At 36.0% G+C, this 19,590-nt stretch overlaps 2 protein-coding genes across 7 annotated transcripts in view; one reads left to right on the forward strand and one right to left on the reverse strand.

The window, feature by feature from the left end:
• The window catches only part of LOC131429719 (ATP-binding cassette sub-family C member Sur), a 209,771-nt gene extending 200,367 nt beyond the window's left edge, over window positions 1-9,404 (reverse strand). For 3 of the 6 annotated variants that reach the window (XM_058594038.1, XM_058594035.1, XM_058594033.1), the window contains exon 1: window positions 9,198-9,404. Coding sequence is in view for 2 of the 6 variants with exons in the window: in XM_058594036.1 (XP_058450019.1) it covers window positions 9,333-9,362 (30 nt within the window). In the remaining 4 variants the exon portion in view is untranslated. The remainder of the gene's footprint in view (window positions 1-9,197) is intronic. The other 3 variants (XM_058594034.1, XM_058594037.1, XM_058594036.1) reach the window with 3 other exon arrangements.
• Window positions 9,405-15,449: 6,045 nt separating this feature from the next.
• LOC131433043 (RIP-like protein) lies at window positions 15,450-16,416 on the forward strand. Its single transcript, XM_058599771.1, has 2 exons — window positions 15,450-15,718; window positions 15,787-16,416. The coding sequence occupies exons 1-2, from the start codon at window positions 15,599-15,601 to the stop codon at window positions 16,276-16,278; spliced, it is 612 nt and encodes a 203-aa protein (XP_058455754.1). The 5' UTR covers window positions 15,450-15,598; the 3' UTR covers window positions 16,279-16,416.
• The last annotated feature ends 3,174 nt before the right edge of the window (window positions 16,417-19,590 follow it).

The following is a 19,590-nucleotide window of genomic DNA, read 5'->3' on the forward strand; positions in this document are numbered from 1 at the left end:
CTCAAACAACCTAATATTTGACCCACCCAAAACGTCAAAATGATGGTCCACCCACCGTATTGTCCTGACTTGGCACCTAACGACTCCCCTTTCGTGAAGAACAAATTGCGAGGAGAGAGATTCGATACTACTGAAGAAGCTGTTGAAGCGTTAAAAAGCCATATCTTGGAGGTATCTCAAGAAGAGTGGAAAAAATGTTATGAAAAATGGTTCAAGCTTATGCAAAAGTACATCAAATATATTATATATCAATATGGATCACTTTAACGAATTCAATACAAATCGAAAAGGACATCACAGTAACACCATCTCGTGACGCTCAAGGCTATTAGTTCAGTCAAATTTAATAGTTTGCGTTTATCGTGCACCCAGAAGTGAAATGTCACAACTAATTGAGCATGATGCCCAAATAGAGGTGTGCACATTTTCATGTGTTTTTCTGACGAAAGTAAATATTGCCTATAAATAATGTAGAATTACGTTCTTTAAGACCTATCGTCTTAATCACCAATGAAAATGAAAATTTTCGGAGGATGTTTCACTTTCTTCAATTTCATTTGTAATAAATGTTCATAGTGGCAGCACTGTGTAATTAAAATCAGCCGTTCTTCTTTCTAGTGAATTAATGTGTAAGCAAAAAAGATTTGTTAACTGTAAACTTACTATGATTTCGACCTGTTTGTCTCACGGATAAACAGTAAATTAAAGACATAGAGCAATACCAGTAGTGCCAACAGCATTACAAACAATAATATACCGTAGTATTACATATCTGCTGTTCAATGATATGCTCTGAACAAACTGGACTGGAATCGGGAATCATTATCACAGTAAACCTGAATACAAATGGATTAAATTTTCAAATCAAGAAATTGCAATACTTAATTCGGAAATATTGGTAAAATTCTGGAATTAGCATTAAGATTAATTCGTTTAGTTCTGCGTTTACATTTCACACTCATTTATATAAATAGGGAATTTTTATATAACAATGTGTTCTCTTCCGAGTTAGTATCAGATTGCAATTCTAAACCGTATTTACAGCTTATTTTTTCGTGCAGTGTATATCGAGAAATATTCCATATATTTGGGTTTGTTTGATTCAGTGTACTGAATCCATGGCTGTCATATGTGCATTAAAAAATTTGTAGTGTATTAGTAACCTTTTTTACCACCGCACTTTACTGTGATGTCCCTCGTGAATCGCAAGAGTGATGCATATTGATATATAATATATTTGAGTACATACATTATCTAAGGGAATATATTGAAGAAAAATAAAACCATTTTCGATCAAATATTTTTTTGAATGCAAATATCATACTATTCGGTCATTCGATCTAATGTTATTATACCAATAGACATCTCATTACTGGGGTCGCCATGATATTTTACGGATTACTCTAATTCCAATCAACGAACGGTTATAAAATCTTTCTATACCTATTTCCTATTCATTTACCTTTAGAGGATCGAACAGACACAGTCGATCTTACTCTAACTGATGATTCTAGTATACCCAAGTAGCAAATGTAACTTATTGAACTTTCAAGATGTTTTACAATTGATTTAGAAATGTTGTTTATGTTAGATATGTTTAGAAATATATATTAAAATTGGTTGTGTAACTTATCACTACTAAGTTTCACAATACTACCGAAAAAATCACATCTAAAACAATTGTGCAGCAAATCACCAACTTGTTAATGTTTCACTAGAAGCTCTACAAAAAATTTCACATCGTCATGTGAAACGGGAGTAACTATAACAATTGTGCAACTTATCAAAAACTTTCCAAACGGCTGTCATAATTGTACCGGACACAATATACGTCGAAATTGGTTTCAATCTCTGGAAGAAAAATTATTGTAATGATTGATGCTCTCCGCAAGGCAAAAAATGCTAAGCCGAATTGATAATCTTGCTGTAAAAAATATATTTCTGCAGAGTCTGCATTGTTTTGGCTGCCTCATGAATTTTTAAATCAGTGTGTGCAGTTTTCTTCAGTTTTAGAAAAACATTGATATAAAACTTGCAAAAAAGTTGTGCAAGATGTTTGAATTGAACGCAAAACTTGCAGACATGAGATTAGTATCATAAAAGTTGCAGGAATACAGCGTTATATACGCAATGAAAACAAAAATCAATCAGATAATTTGGATTCGGTTTTCATCTCGCGAAAAAAAAATAAGCAGACCTGACATCACTTTTCAAAGATATTGAACGAAAAGTTAATTTCATCATAGTTACCCCCATAGTTATATATTACCGCTTGTGCAACTTGTTTTTGCAACTCCAGCACACGGACTTGCCAAAATCATACCTACAGTGCGTATCACAAAAGTCGGGCCCTCTAAGATAAATGACTATACTGTATTGTTGTTTAATTCAACTACACAGAAAGAAAAAATGAAACTTACACGACATGTAAACCGATAGTACTATGAACTAGACATCAATTGAAACGGAAATCTGATTTAAAACCATGATTGATGAAAAATTACATTAAAATTCATTTAGTTTTTCTTGAACAAGACTGTATATTTACAAACCGCTTCGTTTTGTAATGTAAATTTCCATTCAATTGCCTGCTCCAAATATGTGCATGAAAATAAATGTAAAATTACAAAATATTTTTATCTGTGTAGAAGATTAAAACTGATAAAAAACAAAACGTAGAGAATTTCTTTCCGAAATATTAACATGTTAATGTTTCCTGTTATTTAGACAATATTGGCATTACGCTGGGTGAACCATTTTCTATTCAACTCACTGTTACAATCGATGCCACATTGGAAAATATTCAATAAAAAATCATTTCGAGATTTTTCAGGTTTAATTACACATTAGTTTGATCAAAATCGTCTGAGAATTTTAAAGAATGTTTGAATACACGTATTTTAAACACCATTCCGATGATTCTCATTAAAAATAATAGACTGTTATTTTCACATAAATTTGTGTACAGTCATCAAAACACGTTAATTTAAAGGCACTTGAAAATTTTGGGCGTACGAATAATGTTTCACCATAAAAATGCAGTTCGTTGTCGATTTTTCATTAACAAAAACACAAAAGATTAATTCTACAATATCATTTTTCATGTGCAGATTATATTACAAGATCCATGTTTGTGTTGAGATCAGTTGTATTGGAAATCAAATGTGAAACTTCTTTATTAGAAATTATGTTTGTTATTTTTTGTAAACGTCTTGTTTACATTACGAAGTAGATTGCACGAGTTTCACAATTGTTTTTTCGCTTATTTTATTACTGCCTTTTTGATGGGATCGACGCATGAGTTTTTGTATCAGTTGCACAATCGTTGTGAATAAATGTTCGTATTAACGGATGAACATGAAAGTATGTTGCACAACACAGAAAAATTGCGATTTTTTCATAACACAACAGTTACTAGAATAGTGATATAAACTATCTTGATAAATTGCACAATCAGTAGCAATATACAGGACAGCAACTTAACATGCTACTTGGGTATAAGATGAACAGTGGAGCGGAGATGAATGGTGGAACAGTTAATCTATTTTTATCCGAAAAAAATATTTACATACTGACTCCGAACAGAGCCCAGCAGCGATGCATGAAAAAGCTCTTTTTTTACTACAAAAACTTGGCAATCGCAAATCAAACGAACTGAAAAATAACGAATCATTTCAGCGAGAAAAAAAACGTTATATAAAACGATAATAAACCGAAATCGAACGAAATAGGATTAGCATAAATTTGTAAATAAATCATAGTCCAACAGCATTTAATAACAGTATAGCATCCGAATAGTGAAAATTGATACACCAAGTCCAGAAGTTGCAACAATTTACAATGAAAATGCATCGCATTCTCCTGGACGGGAGCTCAAAACAAACAACAAAAATATTTAAATCTATGTTTCATGAACACAACTTCCTCACGGCTGTAAATCAATGGGAAACTGAACCGCCGCGTTTTTTTTAAGATTTAATTACAATACAGTTCAGCTGATATTTATGGTATAAATAAATCGTTTTATCGTTCGTTGGACTTCAACGGTATAATAATTCCAAATGTAATTGCTCCACCTGGAAAATACTAAATTCATGACTGTAAGTGACACACAGGGCTTCCACCAAACGAATTGATCCGTAAACCAAACCCGAACCGGAAAGCGTCCTGTCACAACAGTGAACGGTAGATATACCTATCGACGGAAAATCGGTGTCGAACAAGATCGAGGTTAAACGGGGACTTGATTTACATCACAGCTGTGAAGGGGGTGTTTTCCCAGATCGGTTCTTAATACGCAGCTACACAGCTGCCGAGATTCAACAGCTTCAAAGGTGGAATCCGCTTACTGTTTGTTTTCTCTGCTGCTCCGCTGCGAAGCTGTTAACGGTTGCCGGGTTGATTCCGGGAGAAAGACAATCAGGCAGGTTTGGGAGTAAACAATTCCCCGGCTCAATTTGAGCCCGCAAAATGTGAAGCCATAAATAAACGCGTAATCACAGATGGATATCATCGGAGGGAATGATGTGGGAATGCTCACGTAGGAACGTGCCAGTGCACTTGGACTTTCTCGGTTGTCGCAGAGGATATTTATGGACCGGTTAACAGATTAGGCACATTAGGTGTAAACTTCGTTCGAATCACTGGGGATAGAAGATGTCACCGACCACTGTCGTGCAGTGCATCTACCGGAAATGTAACTGCCTTCTGGTAATTTACTAAGTTAGTAAATGACCGGAGATGTGCGACAATTCGAAATGTGAAGGGCCAATTACTAGTTAATACCTATAGGTCTGTCGATATAAGAAAGAAGCTAAAAAGATTTAAAGATTTCAATGTTTCACTCCCCTATTAAAAATTGTACACTAAGCCGAATACAAAAATGTTCTTATTTGATAAGTTAATGTGCTGAAGAAATCAGCACCGATCAAGCTCGCAGCGAAAGGCCCTACGAAACGGTTCAATAGAGAGTATCGAAACTATTTCAAATGGAGCTGGATGATTTTAAAGTGAATGTGCGCGAAGTAAAGAATGTTCCAGAAAGTATGGACGCACTTTGATTTCGCTGTAAATAATTCACAAGTGTTAGATATTCAAATTTTATTCGATATACTGATAATATTAGACTACAACAACAGAATATTATTCTCAACATTTGCTACTTAGCCATTGTAGACTAGCTAACGCACCTTCTTGCGAACGTTCCTCATTAAATTCCGTACAGACTTCTTGGCGACAAGTTTTGACATTTTTTTCCAATCTTTTTCGTTTCCTAAGATGTGCCTTCGTTAATGCCCAAAATTCCTTAATTGGTCGAAGTTGTGGGCAATTTGGTGGATTCATGTCTTTTGGGACGAATGTGACATTTTTGGTAATATACCATTCTACCGTTGATTTCGAGTAGTGGCAAGAAGCAAGATCTAACCAGAAGACAACAGGATCCTTGTGGCTTCGAATCATGGGTAGAAGTCGTTTTTGTAGCCATTCCTTGATGTATAAATGAATGATGTGATGAAGGGTTTCGAAATCTTACCGCAGTTACAAATTGCTTGCCAGACCATAGCTTTCTTACCAAATATTTCGACTTCAATCGATGTCTCGGACTGGTTCAACACTTGCCCTTCTCGCACCGTACAATATTGTGGTCCCAGCAAGGATTTGTAATCGAGTTTCATGTAGGTTTCGTCGTCCATGATTATGCAGTTCCAATTTTTCAGCAAGAATCGTAGTGTACAGCTTTCGAACCCTCGGCCTGATCGATGCTTCTTGTTTCGTTTTGGTTGTTTCTGCTTCTTATAGGTTCGAAGATTCAAACGTTCTTTAGCAGGAAGAACATTTGACTTCTAAGTGCCCACTTTTTTCGCCACATTCCGAACTGAAACCTCCTTCTTTTGCTCGAACGCCTTCAGTATACGTTTATCCAACAGTTAGCAGGGTTAGCAGGACCTTTTTTCGACCCGTTTTCGGTTTATCCTTAAAGGTGTTATCCTCACCGAACTTCCTGATTGCATTTCGCACGGCTTTTTCACTTACTCCTTCCATTTTTGCTATCTTTCTCAGTGACAGTCCGCGTTCTGTTCATCATTTGTACACAATTTTTCGACGTTGTTCTGCTGAAAGTCCGCGCATTTCGAAACAAACTAATGAAATCGAATACACAACTGCACAAGTGGTTAGAGAAGAGTGTGAACAACAGGACGCAGCCATAAAAATTTGACAGATTCTGAACCATTGCGAAATGGCAGCGGTTTTTGGTTGCGTCCATACTTTCTGGGACATTCTTTAACAGATGCTACAAGGATTACTACTAAGCGCACACGTCGTTGTTTGGGAAAGATTCTGCAGATTGATAAGATATCCAGCTTCTGGGTGCAAAAGCATACTTATTCGGGCGAACGCGAGTGCATTTCGCAAGTATTTTTGGAATGAACTGAAATCCTTACGATTGGTCTGAAGCGGCCTATGAAGACTCCATGTGTCGAAAACGTCATGACGTCTGTTTTCTGGCATTGTCATTCTAGTCAAGAGAAATCAAAGTTTTTTTTCCTCAATTCTAACAGAATTCGATTTCAATCACAAATAATTAAATATTCACTGGGGAATAAAAATTGTTATGTATTTTGACAGCTTCATTCGAAATCATCATTGTTTGAATCACAGTCGAACTGTCATGAGAAGGCTAATAGGACAACAGGTTTCATCAGTTTTAATTTTCGAAACATACAGATTGCATTGTATCTCTGTTCCGACGCTTTCATAAAAATATTTTCAAAGATTTTCTCTTTGATTGCTCACACCATTTTTAGGAAACTCGGTCGCTTATGATTTTATTAAACATTTCGAAAAGGTGTTGGATTAAAAATAAACAATACACTATTTCATTAAAAACTACCCATGATAATTCGGAGTGCATGAACCGAGTATATTAATGAAGAAATATTTCAAATTTCGAAATGACACCCGTACTAGTATATGTGTTCTACATCAATACTTTTATTCTTGAATTGCGCGCAGTTCACAGTGCGAACGGTGCACTAAATTATTATTTTCGCATCCGATGCTCATGGTTCAAGGAAATAAACAATCGTAACGATACAGGGAATTCATTTTCGGTTTTCAGAAGGGCCAAATTGAGGTATTATCTCCGAAATTGAAGCAAAACTCACACTGCGAACAGTGCACAAAATAATTCTCAACGTAATTTTTCCCACACCAGTGTAAGCACTTCGTGAATTCCGAACGGCGTCCAAAGGTAACATGCAAATGTTGATTTGCTGATACCAAAGGAAGAAAAAACCGTTGTAATTATTTGCAGAAAATGATGCAGACTCTAAAAAGAATCGATTAATTAAATCACTTCGATGCTCTACAATATCAACACAATATTTCCTTCGAATGTAAACGCAGGATCAGCAGAATATTTCTTCTCCTTTCGAAACTGAATGCTTGATTCTGTATCTGAAACTGAATTATGAACATGAAACTGTAACTACAATCAGGAACTTATTTCTTGATACTGGAGCAGATCTGAACCAACCGAGTTGAGGTGCTTAAGATGCACTTGCTTTTTATCGATCGATTAATCGATCAATATTTAATCGATTAGTTTGAAACTGATATTTGATTATTGAACTAATCGAATAATTTAAAGAATACCATTAGAATAATCGAATAATTAATCGAGTAAACAATTGATAAAATTAATATCCAGATAATCGATGAAAATTTGATGATTAAAATGTAATCGATTAGTTGGAAAATTAAACTCGATTATTGAACAATCAAGTAATTCGAAAAATCTGACATCCCTAGTCAACTGCAATTAGAACTAACTAGAATGAACGGAACGTATCAAATCTCGGTTGATTTTTCTGAAGGCCGTAAAAGCAAGTGACAGTTTTTCTTTGTTTACTTTTTTCTTTTATTAATTATCAAGCGGTACGGCCTATTGAAAAATCAACCGAGAAATGATAACCTTTTATACCTATTCAGTAGGTAACAGAAAAAAGAGGTCCGAGATAGCTCCCTTATGCCGATTTGTGGAGAACGAAAACATGTCTAAATTTGTAGATCAAGTTAGCTGATTGCTATACAAACTTACTTTGGTTATACTGGTTTCGGTGTCAGGTAGCGGTTCAAAATTCCAAAACGAAATTCACATCGATTTCTTAGAGCTAACTAGAGGTTCGGAAAAAGATAATAGTTCGAGGAAATGAAATCAGGTGAACAAGGTGGATGGGCAGGTAATTGGAACCTACAACCGTTGAATTAACCATGATAGCTATGTTCATTTGTTTCCTTTAAGGTTATTTCACAGCGATTTCGGTCTTCAACCGCTCCATTAATGCACGCTAATCTTGCAGTTTTTTTTTCTATTTTAAGGTAGTCTTCCAAAACTATACTATGACAATCCCAGAAAACCGACCTTTCCGACCCATTGAGCCTCCCTTCAAGACACTTGTGCTGCTTCGAAGCACTCGTGCATTGTCGGGTAATCATTCTGTTCTCTAACGTATAATAATGGATTCAGCCAAACATGTATTCAAAGTACGCTTGCGTTCGTCTTTTTAGTCTCAAATGAGTAGGATTTATCTTCCGGCAGGATATCTTTCTCATCTGCAGAGTCTTGCCCAATTATGGAATGCTCGCGCACTTTTTCTTCCCGGTCATTCAGTACCATTTTATTATTATTGTCGTTTATTTTATTATTATTGTCGTTTATTTTACCCCGGTTTCAATTTCCATTTTATGTAGTTTTGATACTGTTCTGTGTAACCGATTCGTGGGGCCTGCCGCCGTTGTTCGTTGCACCATACTCATATTGTTATTTATCACATTCGCTTACCACGAAGGTGTCATATGTCATAAATCAATATTTAATATGCAACACGAAGTATATATGCCTTGCATGGTTCCTGATTCTATAGCATTTGTACCGCCGAATATTAAGCCATAAACAAAACTCGACAAGTGTCCATGTATAATTTCAAATACTTTTCGAGTCTGGCACGGTACAACCGCACTTTAAAACAGAACCACGTATGTCAAATATTTTCCATATATCACTCATGAATTGACCAGTTTTACTAATGACATCCGGTTCTGTCACCGACTGAAGCAATATTTTCAGAGTAATAAGCATCCACATCAAACTCAAAATTGCAGTTGATATGAACAACGGGCGGTACAAATTTTACCCAGCCCCCGGTTCAATCTGTAAGTCTAGTCCAGCTGTCTCTCCATTGTGTATTTCACTGTTCCTTTCGCGCATTTAATGATGTCGTGTCGGAACAATAATTATCAACGATTTAAACTAATCCTGCGGTAATCACATTCACTCTATTATTTTTCCACACATTCATAAAGAATTGAAAACGCGAGTAACTTCTGTCGTAGTTGATACATGTAAGGAAACTAACGTGCATTTCATATTTATTTCACTGGTCACTGGTAAATGGACAATTTGCGTAATTAGATTAGTATGAGCTTCCCACGAATTGCTTACGTCGGGTTTTAAGCGTCTGGCTGTGATTCCGAAGAATGACACTTGATTTATTGCGGTCGGTTTGTTTTGAACATAGTATTTACCAGTATACTATCTAACTACCTATTATTTTACCACGAAGTCTTTTCTTTGGTACATCGCAGAATATAGTTCAATGTGTTCATCCTGGATCGGCGGATTATAAGGTGAACGTCCAACAAGCCAGATTCCATTTGTTTGAAGTCCCGACTAGCAATAGTTCTTATTATCAATTGAATCGTTCCAGTTTTCCTGTCATAATCATAATCCGAATGCACCGTGTTTTGAAACAGAAGGTCAAGTTCCGAACTGGATTGTAGTAACAAAGCTTCACTTGAGCTCTCTCTCTCTCTCTTAGTTCTCTGGATCTGTTCTATCGCCCATCTAAATTTTCATTTCTTTTAGTGGAAAAATCATTGAAAACATGAAATTAAATTAAAACAAATTAAATCAATTACAATAATAATAATAATAATAATAATAATAATAATAATAATAATAATAATAATAATAATAATAATAATAATAATAATAATAATAATAATAATAATAATAATAATAATAATAATAATAATATATAAAATACAACATAAAATACATCAAATGGTGGTTTAGTTTTTGAAGCTATCTACGTTACGATGGTTTTTTATGCCTATCTGAGTAAACGCCTGAGTAAAGGTACTATTTTTTGTTCCGATTACAGAGGTTTTAACGTTTTTACGATATTTTTCAATAAGATATAAACGTTACGAAACATTACATGCGTAATTTTTCGTGAGTTATAGGCGTTACACAGCGTTACACGTATTAATTTTTTGTAAGTTACAAGCGTTACGAAGTGTTACATGCGTTACTTTTTTGTGATTTATGACGTTACGAAGCGTTACATGCGTTATATTTTAGTAAGTTACAGGTAAGTTTTGCAAGCTATAGGTGTTACGAAGCGTTACTTTCGTTACTTTTTTGTGAGTCATAGCTATAGGTGTTACGGCGCGTTACTCGAGTTACTTTTTATTAAGTTGCGTTACGGAGCGTTACGAAGCATTGCTTTTCAGTAAGTTATAGGTGTTACGAAGCGTTATGAAGCAATACATTCGTTACGTTAAATAATTTTTAGGCGTTACTAAGTATTACATGCATTACTCTTTTGTAAGTTATAGACGTTACAAATCGTTACATGCGTAACTTTTTATGTAAGTTTTAGGTGTTAAAAAACGTAACATGAGTTACATTTTTAAATGGTACAAGTGTTACGAGGCGTTACATTCGTCACTCTTTTGTACGTTTTGTGTGTTACGAAGCGTTATATGTGTTATTTTATGTAAATCATAGGTGTTAAAAAGCATTTCAAGAGTTTTGGCATCACAATTTTAACACTTATTTGCTAAATCTACTGGAAATGTTAAAATTATGAAATCATCCTACAGCGACATTGAATACACTGATCAAAATTAGCACGATGGCATATCTTATCGAAACGAAAAAATGGAACTAATTTTGAGGAAAAATGAGCATAAATATTATTCACGTGAATTAATTCGGTACTAACATGTGATTAGGGCATATCGTGCGATATGCCCTTTAGAAAGTTACGAGAAATAATTCTCATTACTCAAGTTTTAAACACGAAATTCAAGCATATTGCGCACAATTTCGTAGATTGGACTTCTATATACGAGATCATATCGATTATTGTGTTAATGAAGGTTGTAGAGCCGAGCAATTAGCATTATATTTTGTAACATTCGCAAGGGCCTATCGTGCGATATGCCCTAATCACATGTTACTACCGAATTGTTCTATTCTATCCATGAAGGGTACATTAGTACTTTTCTTGATACGAGAGTATTCAGTAAATTGAAATGTTATTTTACATAACTCGATGGTTTCTCTATTTTAAATGTTACCGACAGTCACGGCGAAAGGCCCTGGCCCCTCCTGAAATCAGAAACAGAAAAAAACTTTTGAGAGTTACGTGATAGTTAAAACTCCACTGCCGATAAAGCACGCAGTGGCAGGTCCTAAGAAGCAGAACCGAGTCAAAACCGCATAAAATGCAGGATCAAACCGGGATAAAATAAATGACGATAATAATAATACATAAAATTGTACTGGGCGACCGGAAAGAGAAAGTCACGAACACGCCTTCGTTAAGCAAGATTTTGCAGATGAGAAAGATATCCTGCCGCTGAATCCAGCACACACTTATTTGGGGCTAGAAAGACGAACGCAAGCGCACTTCGAGTACATGTTTGGTTGAATCCATTATTATACGCCAGAGAACAGAATAATTACCCGACAATGGACTGAAGTCTGCACGAGTGCTTCGAAGCGGTACGAGTGCCTCGATGAAGGGCGTCTCAATGGGACGAAAAAATCACAATGTCGATTTTCTGGGATCGGAATAGTATGCTTTTGGAGGACTACCTCAAATCAGAAAAAGCTAGTATTAGCGAGCATTAATAAAGCGATTGAAGACCGAAATCGCTGTGAGATGGCCTTACAAAAAGCACACGAGCATCGCTACCATGGTTAAAATCAACAGTTTAGGTGAAAATTACTTGGATATGTTCCAAAACGGTAATTTATCTCTGAGAAATTCATGTGAGTTTCGTTTTGAAATTTAAGACCACTACGTACTTATCACTAGTGTGAATATGAATGATATAAAATTTGAAAAATGGAGGTTATCGCGATAGATGTTAAGTTTCTCGACAACTGTTACGATGCCTAGGTCATTTTACAGTACTTGCTCTGACATTTTCAGTTTTCAAAACTGACCAATACTTAAATCCAAGTCAGTATTTATCTACATAAATTCAAACACACCAAAAAATCCATTGTTACTTAAATTATCCAAATCGGTTGTATGAGCCATTGCTTAGTTTTTTAATTGGTGCAATTTTGTCTATATATTCTATTTTGGGGTGATTTTAAATCAAATGTTATGTTTGGGAACGATACTCTAACTAATTAAAATACAGATACCAATTCCGAACTACTTTTTGTAGTCTTCGTCATTGTATTATAGTTTTATAAATTTGTTGCTACGAACTAATGAATACTGCAAAAAGTATTCATAAAATACGTACTCGTATTGTAAGTATTACACTTTAGTGAAAGTGTAGTGACGTAACAGTGGATAATAGAATTTAATTGTGATAAACAAAGTAAAATCGATTAGAGGGCTACGTAAGAATGTGATTTTTCAAGTAATTTATCGATTCAACAGGAGTTTCTACTACGTAGAAAAGTTAGGCTGATTGAACGTTTGAGATTACAGTAATAGTTTGACTTTTTCATGTGGGTGTATACATCCTTTTGTCTATGAATGACATTTTAACACATTACTACAGTAAAAATCGCACCCAAGGATCAACTCTGAAAGTTAGAGATGAACTTTTCTGGAAAACCATGAATTATTTAAGAACCGGTCCATATTTTAATCATTCCTTTTCTTTTCTCCACAAAGGAATTTTCAATAACTATAACGGTATTGAACACAATTTATATAGTCACATGAACAGCATACATCTTTCCTACGTCATATTTTGTTATGACGTAGGAAAGATGTATGCTGTTCTTGTGGTTTGGTCCATACTCAATCAAGCATGTGGTTCGAAATAGTGGAGCACATGAATCTAGTAGGCTCAATAAAATAGTCACACAACACAGCTCGTTGCGCTCCAAACGATTTTATTATTGTCGTTTTTGTTTGATGCAGTTTCATAAAAAAAACACTTTTCAAATAACTCAGTTGGGTTAGAACTTAGCAACGGAGGAGTGAGCAAACCCGTTTTAGGATTAAATTTCGAAACTGAAGGTATTTTTAATTCAATCACGTTGAAACTAAATTCTGGTTTCAAACAAAAGGTTTGACAACAGTTCTCGATGAACATTAGAAAAGGTCCCAAGTTCAAATGACAGTTTCTCTTGGTTTACTTCCTCTTTCAATTATCACGACAAATTCCAGTAATTTCCAACAAATTCTACAGTGCATATCGAAAGTGGATGGTTTTTGCTGTTATCCTATGTGAAGTGTTAGATGGAAAGATTACTGATTTACCGTAATACTCGAAAGAGAAAGTAAACAAAGAGAAACTGTCTTTTGCACTTAGGACCTTTTCTCGTGTTTGTCTTCAGTTGGCATCATACGAAAACAACATTAGAAAAATTTATTTTATTATATTTTATTTTTGTGTGTTCTGTATATTTCTATTCTAGTAGCTTCTCTTTCAAAAATGTGGCGCGATGTGAACTCATACTCATACTCATACTCATACTCATTTCTGCGTTGTATGATTTTAAGCGACGGATATACATACCAAATACAAATAATAATACCCCTAAGTCCCATATAAACGAATCGCCAATGTTTGGTTCACAGCATGAACAAGTAAGCCTAGCAAATATCTCCCTTTCGTTGCGATAGCGTGAAAATGTGAAAGGAGATCGTTTCTGGCAACGCTTTATGCTAGTTGCTACGGTGCAAAACAAACTTGTTTGTTTATCGTTGCTGTATTAAACTGCAACAATTAGTCTAAATATCGCCGGCTAATAAACCGAGAAGCTTTCGAAATGGTGAGAAGTTTCTTAGTAGAGGGATGTGACACACGAACAGGGTCGACCGAAATTTCGCTTCATAGTTTTCCTAAGGATCAAAATATGTAAGTAATATGTTTACATATTTTTCACTATAATAAACAGTAACTATAGTGAACTTGTTCTTACCCTTCAGTGTTGCTAGTTTTATAGAAAATTCGTTAAAGTACATTGTCACTCTGACAGTGTATCATGACAATGTACCGCACGATGCAAAATGTGTCCTTGAAAATTTGTCGGAGTACTCCGTATTATAATTTGTATTTGTACATACCGCGTACACGAATAGGTATATTAATAAAAGTTAGTTCCATTTTCAATAATTTACCTGTGACGTGTAATAAGAATGCTTCGGAATTTGAAAGCCCCTTGTAGTGGGATGCCTTTCGCAGAGATGCCAGATATTTTCGTAGATAATCTGAATTGCAATGTGTAAAAACTCTGTAGTCATCTGTATACTTCAACAAAATGATATTTCTGTAATGAAGTGATGCTAGAGGATATTCCAACAGGTTATGGCAATAAAATGAGACATTCAATGAGCATATTTCATATCTTCGTAGTTCACAAGAGTTTACAACGACGAAACTTCATAATTTTTTTCAACAACAATTAAAAATGTTGACTTCAAAAGTTGGCACAACCTCAAGCTAGGTCATACAATTCTCAGTCTGACAGTAAAGTTTCGGGATGCTATAACTTCTTTGAATATCAGTTCAAATTAGTTTCAAATTATAATGTATTTCAATGTTGAGGGCATATTCAGGAGTGTTCTAGTTCTAGATGCATAAATTAGGTCAGGTTTAAAATTTAAATCTAGAAATTAGAACAAAATAAACTGGCTGCCCCAGCAGCGTTTTATCTGTGTTTCAAATATAGAAAAAATAGAGCGGCAATGTAAACCAGTTTTAAATTTGACAGTAGAACTGGTCGAATAAATAATACGAATACGTTTGTTTCAGTTTCATTTACATTATAGACCACCCATATGAATCTTGCAGCTGCTGAATTTGCTCTGACCATCAAATATTTGCACATAGATTTCCTTTGAATTTGTGATTTGTCCGTTGACTAATAAACTTTTATCTCGTCACTGCAATTAAACACGGAAAGGTTTAATTTAACTTTACTACTTTTTGTGAAATCTGTATTAAATTCTGGAAATCTTTGAAATATATGCACCCTATTGAATCTGTATGCGCACGGAAAAATCTGTATAAATGGCATCTCTGGTCTTTTGCTGCATCAGCCCCTTTGAAAACACAGCAGCTGTCATTATAACTGTCAAACTCAGCTGATGATTTCTAAACACGAATAATCGCGCCAATCAATATTTTTTCATTACATATTCTGTTCGGTAGAGTTTCCAAGTAAACTATTTGGTCGCACAAATTTCCGTTTATTTTATATTATTGTTTTCATTTGGATAATCAATCCGTTTGTTGTGTTTGTTTAAACGAGAGTCTATAGAAAATGGAGCTGATAAGTTCTTCGCCAGTATACCACACGAGTGCTGCACAAAAATGTCGGTCAAAGAACGCTGCCCATCGATTTAAGTATGGCTCCCCAAAGCTAGTGGATATGATGCGAGAGGTTATCTATTGTTTTAGTGTGCTAATTTTAGCTTGCAAGATTTATTTACGATCTTGGTCAATTTCCAGAAATGTCGTCTCCGGATAAAAGAAGCACGAAACGATCATCTTCTCCGAAAACGTAATATCGTGAATGAGGAAAAAGCTTTACTAGAATCAATAGTTCGACAAGAACTGTCCGAAATCGAGAAAGATATCGAATTACAAGAACTGATTTTCCAGGAGCTTATCGCCGAAACCAATGAGTGGTTGTTCGAAGAATACGAACGTTCGGAAAATTACATGATTGACGAATACGGACAGGAGGTAGTGTTTTGTCCGATTTGTCAGAAAAACGAGTTGAAACAAGCAGAATCACAAATAATACGATGCCCTTGTGGCATCCAAGTAAGACACACGGATAGCATTGACCATTTTGGAAGCATGCTACGACACACAGTAGAGGAGCATGAGGCATCTTGTGGTGCAAATTTGCAGTTTTTCGTGGAACCACTTAGGGATTATGGACAGCTAAATGCGTTTTGTCCCAACTGTGATTACTATAAAAATTTGACTCACTAGAACGATATTTCTGTTAGCTTTCATTGTTATATGTTTTTGTTCTAGGTTAAGAAATCAAAATTATTGTATGCAAATGACAATTATTTTCGAAAAATTTGATATTACACGTGTGTTATGAGCTCTATATTGAACATAATATGTTATTCTAATTCAATAACCTCTTATTAATTCGTTTCTTCTAGATGGATATGTTATAATCATTGTTCCCTACATGGGCAGATAATCGTGATTTGTTAGTCTGAAAAATTTCTAACAAATGCGTAAAAGGATGTATGATTGGTTTTGCTATTATTTATTCAGCACTATTGTGCATTTCGATTGAATGTAAAGTTTTGCGCGTAATTCGATCAGAGTACAGAAAAAAATGTAGCACAATAAGTAAGGAGAAAAGTCCTCTCGAATTCCACGAAACGTTTACAAGAGAAAACTTCCGACTTCACTCTCTCCATCCAAATCGTTTCAAAGCTTAATGTTGGGAATATTAGAACGCCTGTACACCCCTATTCTGTACGTCGATCGATTCGAAATATTCCGATCGAATGTGCAATTTCCATTCTGCATTCCGTTCGAGTTGGGTATGAACTCGAATATCATTCGTTCGAGTTGTTAAAATTTCGAACATTACTCGATCGACTTGCGTTCGTATTACTTCTGTTCGGTTTAGAATCGTTCTAATTTGTTTATACAAGTGTGACCGTTTTCTTTTACCAAGAAAAGAATATAAAAAAAAAGAACGTGTAAGTAGTGTTGATAGCTTTTTTTTTTTATTCAATAATATAATATAATATTAAGGCACACTGCTTAAGCTCTAAGATGCCAAGGGTATTTACTAATCTTAATTATCGTCTAACTTAAAACTAGAGTAGTTTCATTATGTAATATAGTATCTGGCGATCGGTAGTGGCCGGTGAATTGAATTTAGGATGAGATGATTCCAGATGGCGATGGTAATTTTCTATGTTGGCCGCATTCTTCGGTCCGTGAGGGTCCGCGGGAAACACCCCCAGGCTACGAAGGCCCGGCGGGTGGCCCGCATGCTGGTCATTGACTGGAGCGGTCTTCCGGTGATGGTGATGTTACGGAAGAGAATGAAAAAAAGAAGTAAATACTGTGGGAAACGGGGTAAAAAAGGGGTGTGGGAACAAAATGTTTGAAAACGACAGAGATCTAATTAGTTGCCATCGAGATGGTGAAAAAACAGGGAAAGGGGAACGAAAAAGTTAGTGACAAAAAAAAAAGATCTTGTTAATTCCAATGAAGATGGTGAACAGGGACGGGGATCGAGAGAATCGGGCGGATGTTAGTGTCGAACCTGTAGGTGGAGATTATATTTTCTGAGCGAGGAATAACACATTACACTTGTATATCAATGTGTTTAAGGTACTGGTATATGAGAAGCATATATGAACTATCCCGACTCGCCAACACATCCCGAACCGGCACCTCAGGCGGTCTACCTCGGGCCCTGAGGGATTCCAGTAGCTTCGACCTGGCGTCACGATACTCTACGCACGACCACACGACATGCTCGATGTCCTGATAACCGTCGCCACAGGTGCAGAGCCCGTTCTCCACGATCCCGATACGCCGGAGATGTGCGTTGAATGTATAGTGATTTGACATGAGCCGTGACATAACGCGAATGAAATCACGACTCATGTTCATCCCCTTGAACCAAGGTTTCGTCGATACCTTAGGGATAATGGAGTGTAGCCATCGTCCCAGTTCGTCATTCGTCCATGAAGTTTGCCAACTTTCGAGAGTTTTCTGACGAGAAATACTGAAAAATTCATTGAAGCAGATTGGTCTTTCATAAATATCACTTTCCAATGCGCCCACTTTAGCCAATAAGTCTGCCTTTTCATTGCCCGGAATGGAACAATGCGAAGGGACCCAGAATAACGATATTAAATAAGACCGTTCAGATAAAGTTCTCAAATGTTCCCGTATTTTCCCCAGGAAATATGGGGGATACTTTCCTGGCTTCATTGCCCGGAGAGCTTCTATTGAACTTAGACTGTCCGTGACAATGAAGTAATGGTCTTTGGGCATGGTTTCAATGATCTCGAGGGTGTACTGTGTTGATAGCTTTGACAGTTAGTGTTCGAAATTTCAAGTGTCCCGAACGAATCATACAAGTCGAACGGAATAAAGAATGCAAAATTTGAACTCGAACGAAAGTATAGAATCGTTCGTATCACAAATCCGTCGGATTGCAGAATCGGGGTGGTAATCTCGAAGTTACAACCACCCCGATTCTGCAATCCGACGGATTTGTGATACGAACGAATCTACACTTTCGTTCGAGTTCGAATTTTGCATTCTTTATTCCGTTCGACTTATATGATTCGATCGACTCTCGTTCAGGAACACTTGAAATTTTGAACACTAACCATGAAAGCTGTCAACACTACTTACACGTTCTATATTATTTATTTTATTCATTTCTTAGTAAACGAAACCGTCACACTTGTATAAACAAATTAGAACGATTATAAACCGAACAGTAGTAATACGTACGCAAATCGATCGAGTAATGATCGAAAATTGCACAACTCGAACGAATGATATTCGAGTTCATACCCAACTCGAACAGAATGCAGAATGGAAATTGCATATTCGATCGGAATATTTCGAATCGATCGATGTACAGAATAGGGGTAACTTTGGTTACATTTCATTATACCGCTGGTATAAACGAAAACTTGGCTTCGAGGGTTGAATGTGAACCGAGACTTTAGTCGCTCAATGTCAGGGCTTATGTCCAACCACTCTTTGCTCAAAGCGCATCTTCATCGTGTTGTCCTTTGTCCTCATTGAGAGTAATCATTGCGTTTGCGGTAAGGGTTATCATGACATTGAGCATGTTGTTTGAGCGTGTTCCGAGTACTCCAGATAATTGATTCCATTATGGCCCGAAGTAGACCACCCTATGTTCCAGTCCGTGACGTTTTGGCAAATGAGATCCCCTTTGCATGACCTACCTCTAAATGCCAGAAACGTGCAAATCTAGTGCCATCTCTCTCCTACAGTAATCCTACATCAAGCGAACTGAGCACTTGTTAATCTCGCCACAATCTGGAGAACGTTGAGAATTCGGGAATGCAAAGTGTGTTTAAAATATGCAAGCCATAAATGAATTATCAAAATCAAGATATATTTAAAATCATTTTAAAATTTTGTGCGATAGTTCCTATCCAGAACGGTTGCGGATGACATCATTATGGCAAGCTATTCAATGGTATACTGCTGAAATACTTAAACGACGTTTCCCCATGTGCTAAAGTTGAATGTTTCCGAATCGATTGGTAA

The sequence above is a fragment of the Malaya genurostris genome, chromosome 2 (genome assembly GCF_030247185.1).
Source record: "Malaya genurostris strain Urasoe2022 chromosome 2, Malgen_1.1, whole genome shotgun sequence".
Lineage (NCBI taxonomy): Eukaryota > Metazoa > Arthropoda > Insecta > Diptera > Culicidae > Malaya > Malaya genurostris.

What these genes read in the sequence shown, in the direction of transcription:
- LOC131433043 (XM_058599771.1), top strand. Translation starts at nt 15,599, where the DNA reads ATGGAGCTGATAAGTTCTTCGCCAGTATACCACACGAGTGCTGCACAA. An exon ending in TAGTGGATATGATGCGAGAG is followed by an intron (nt 15,719 to 15,786) that starts GTTATCTATTGT and finishes GTCAATTTCCAG; the next exon opens with AAATGTCGTCTCCGGATAAA.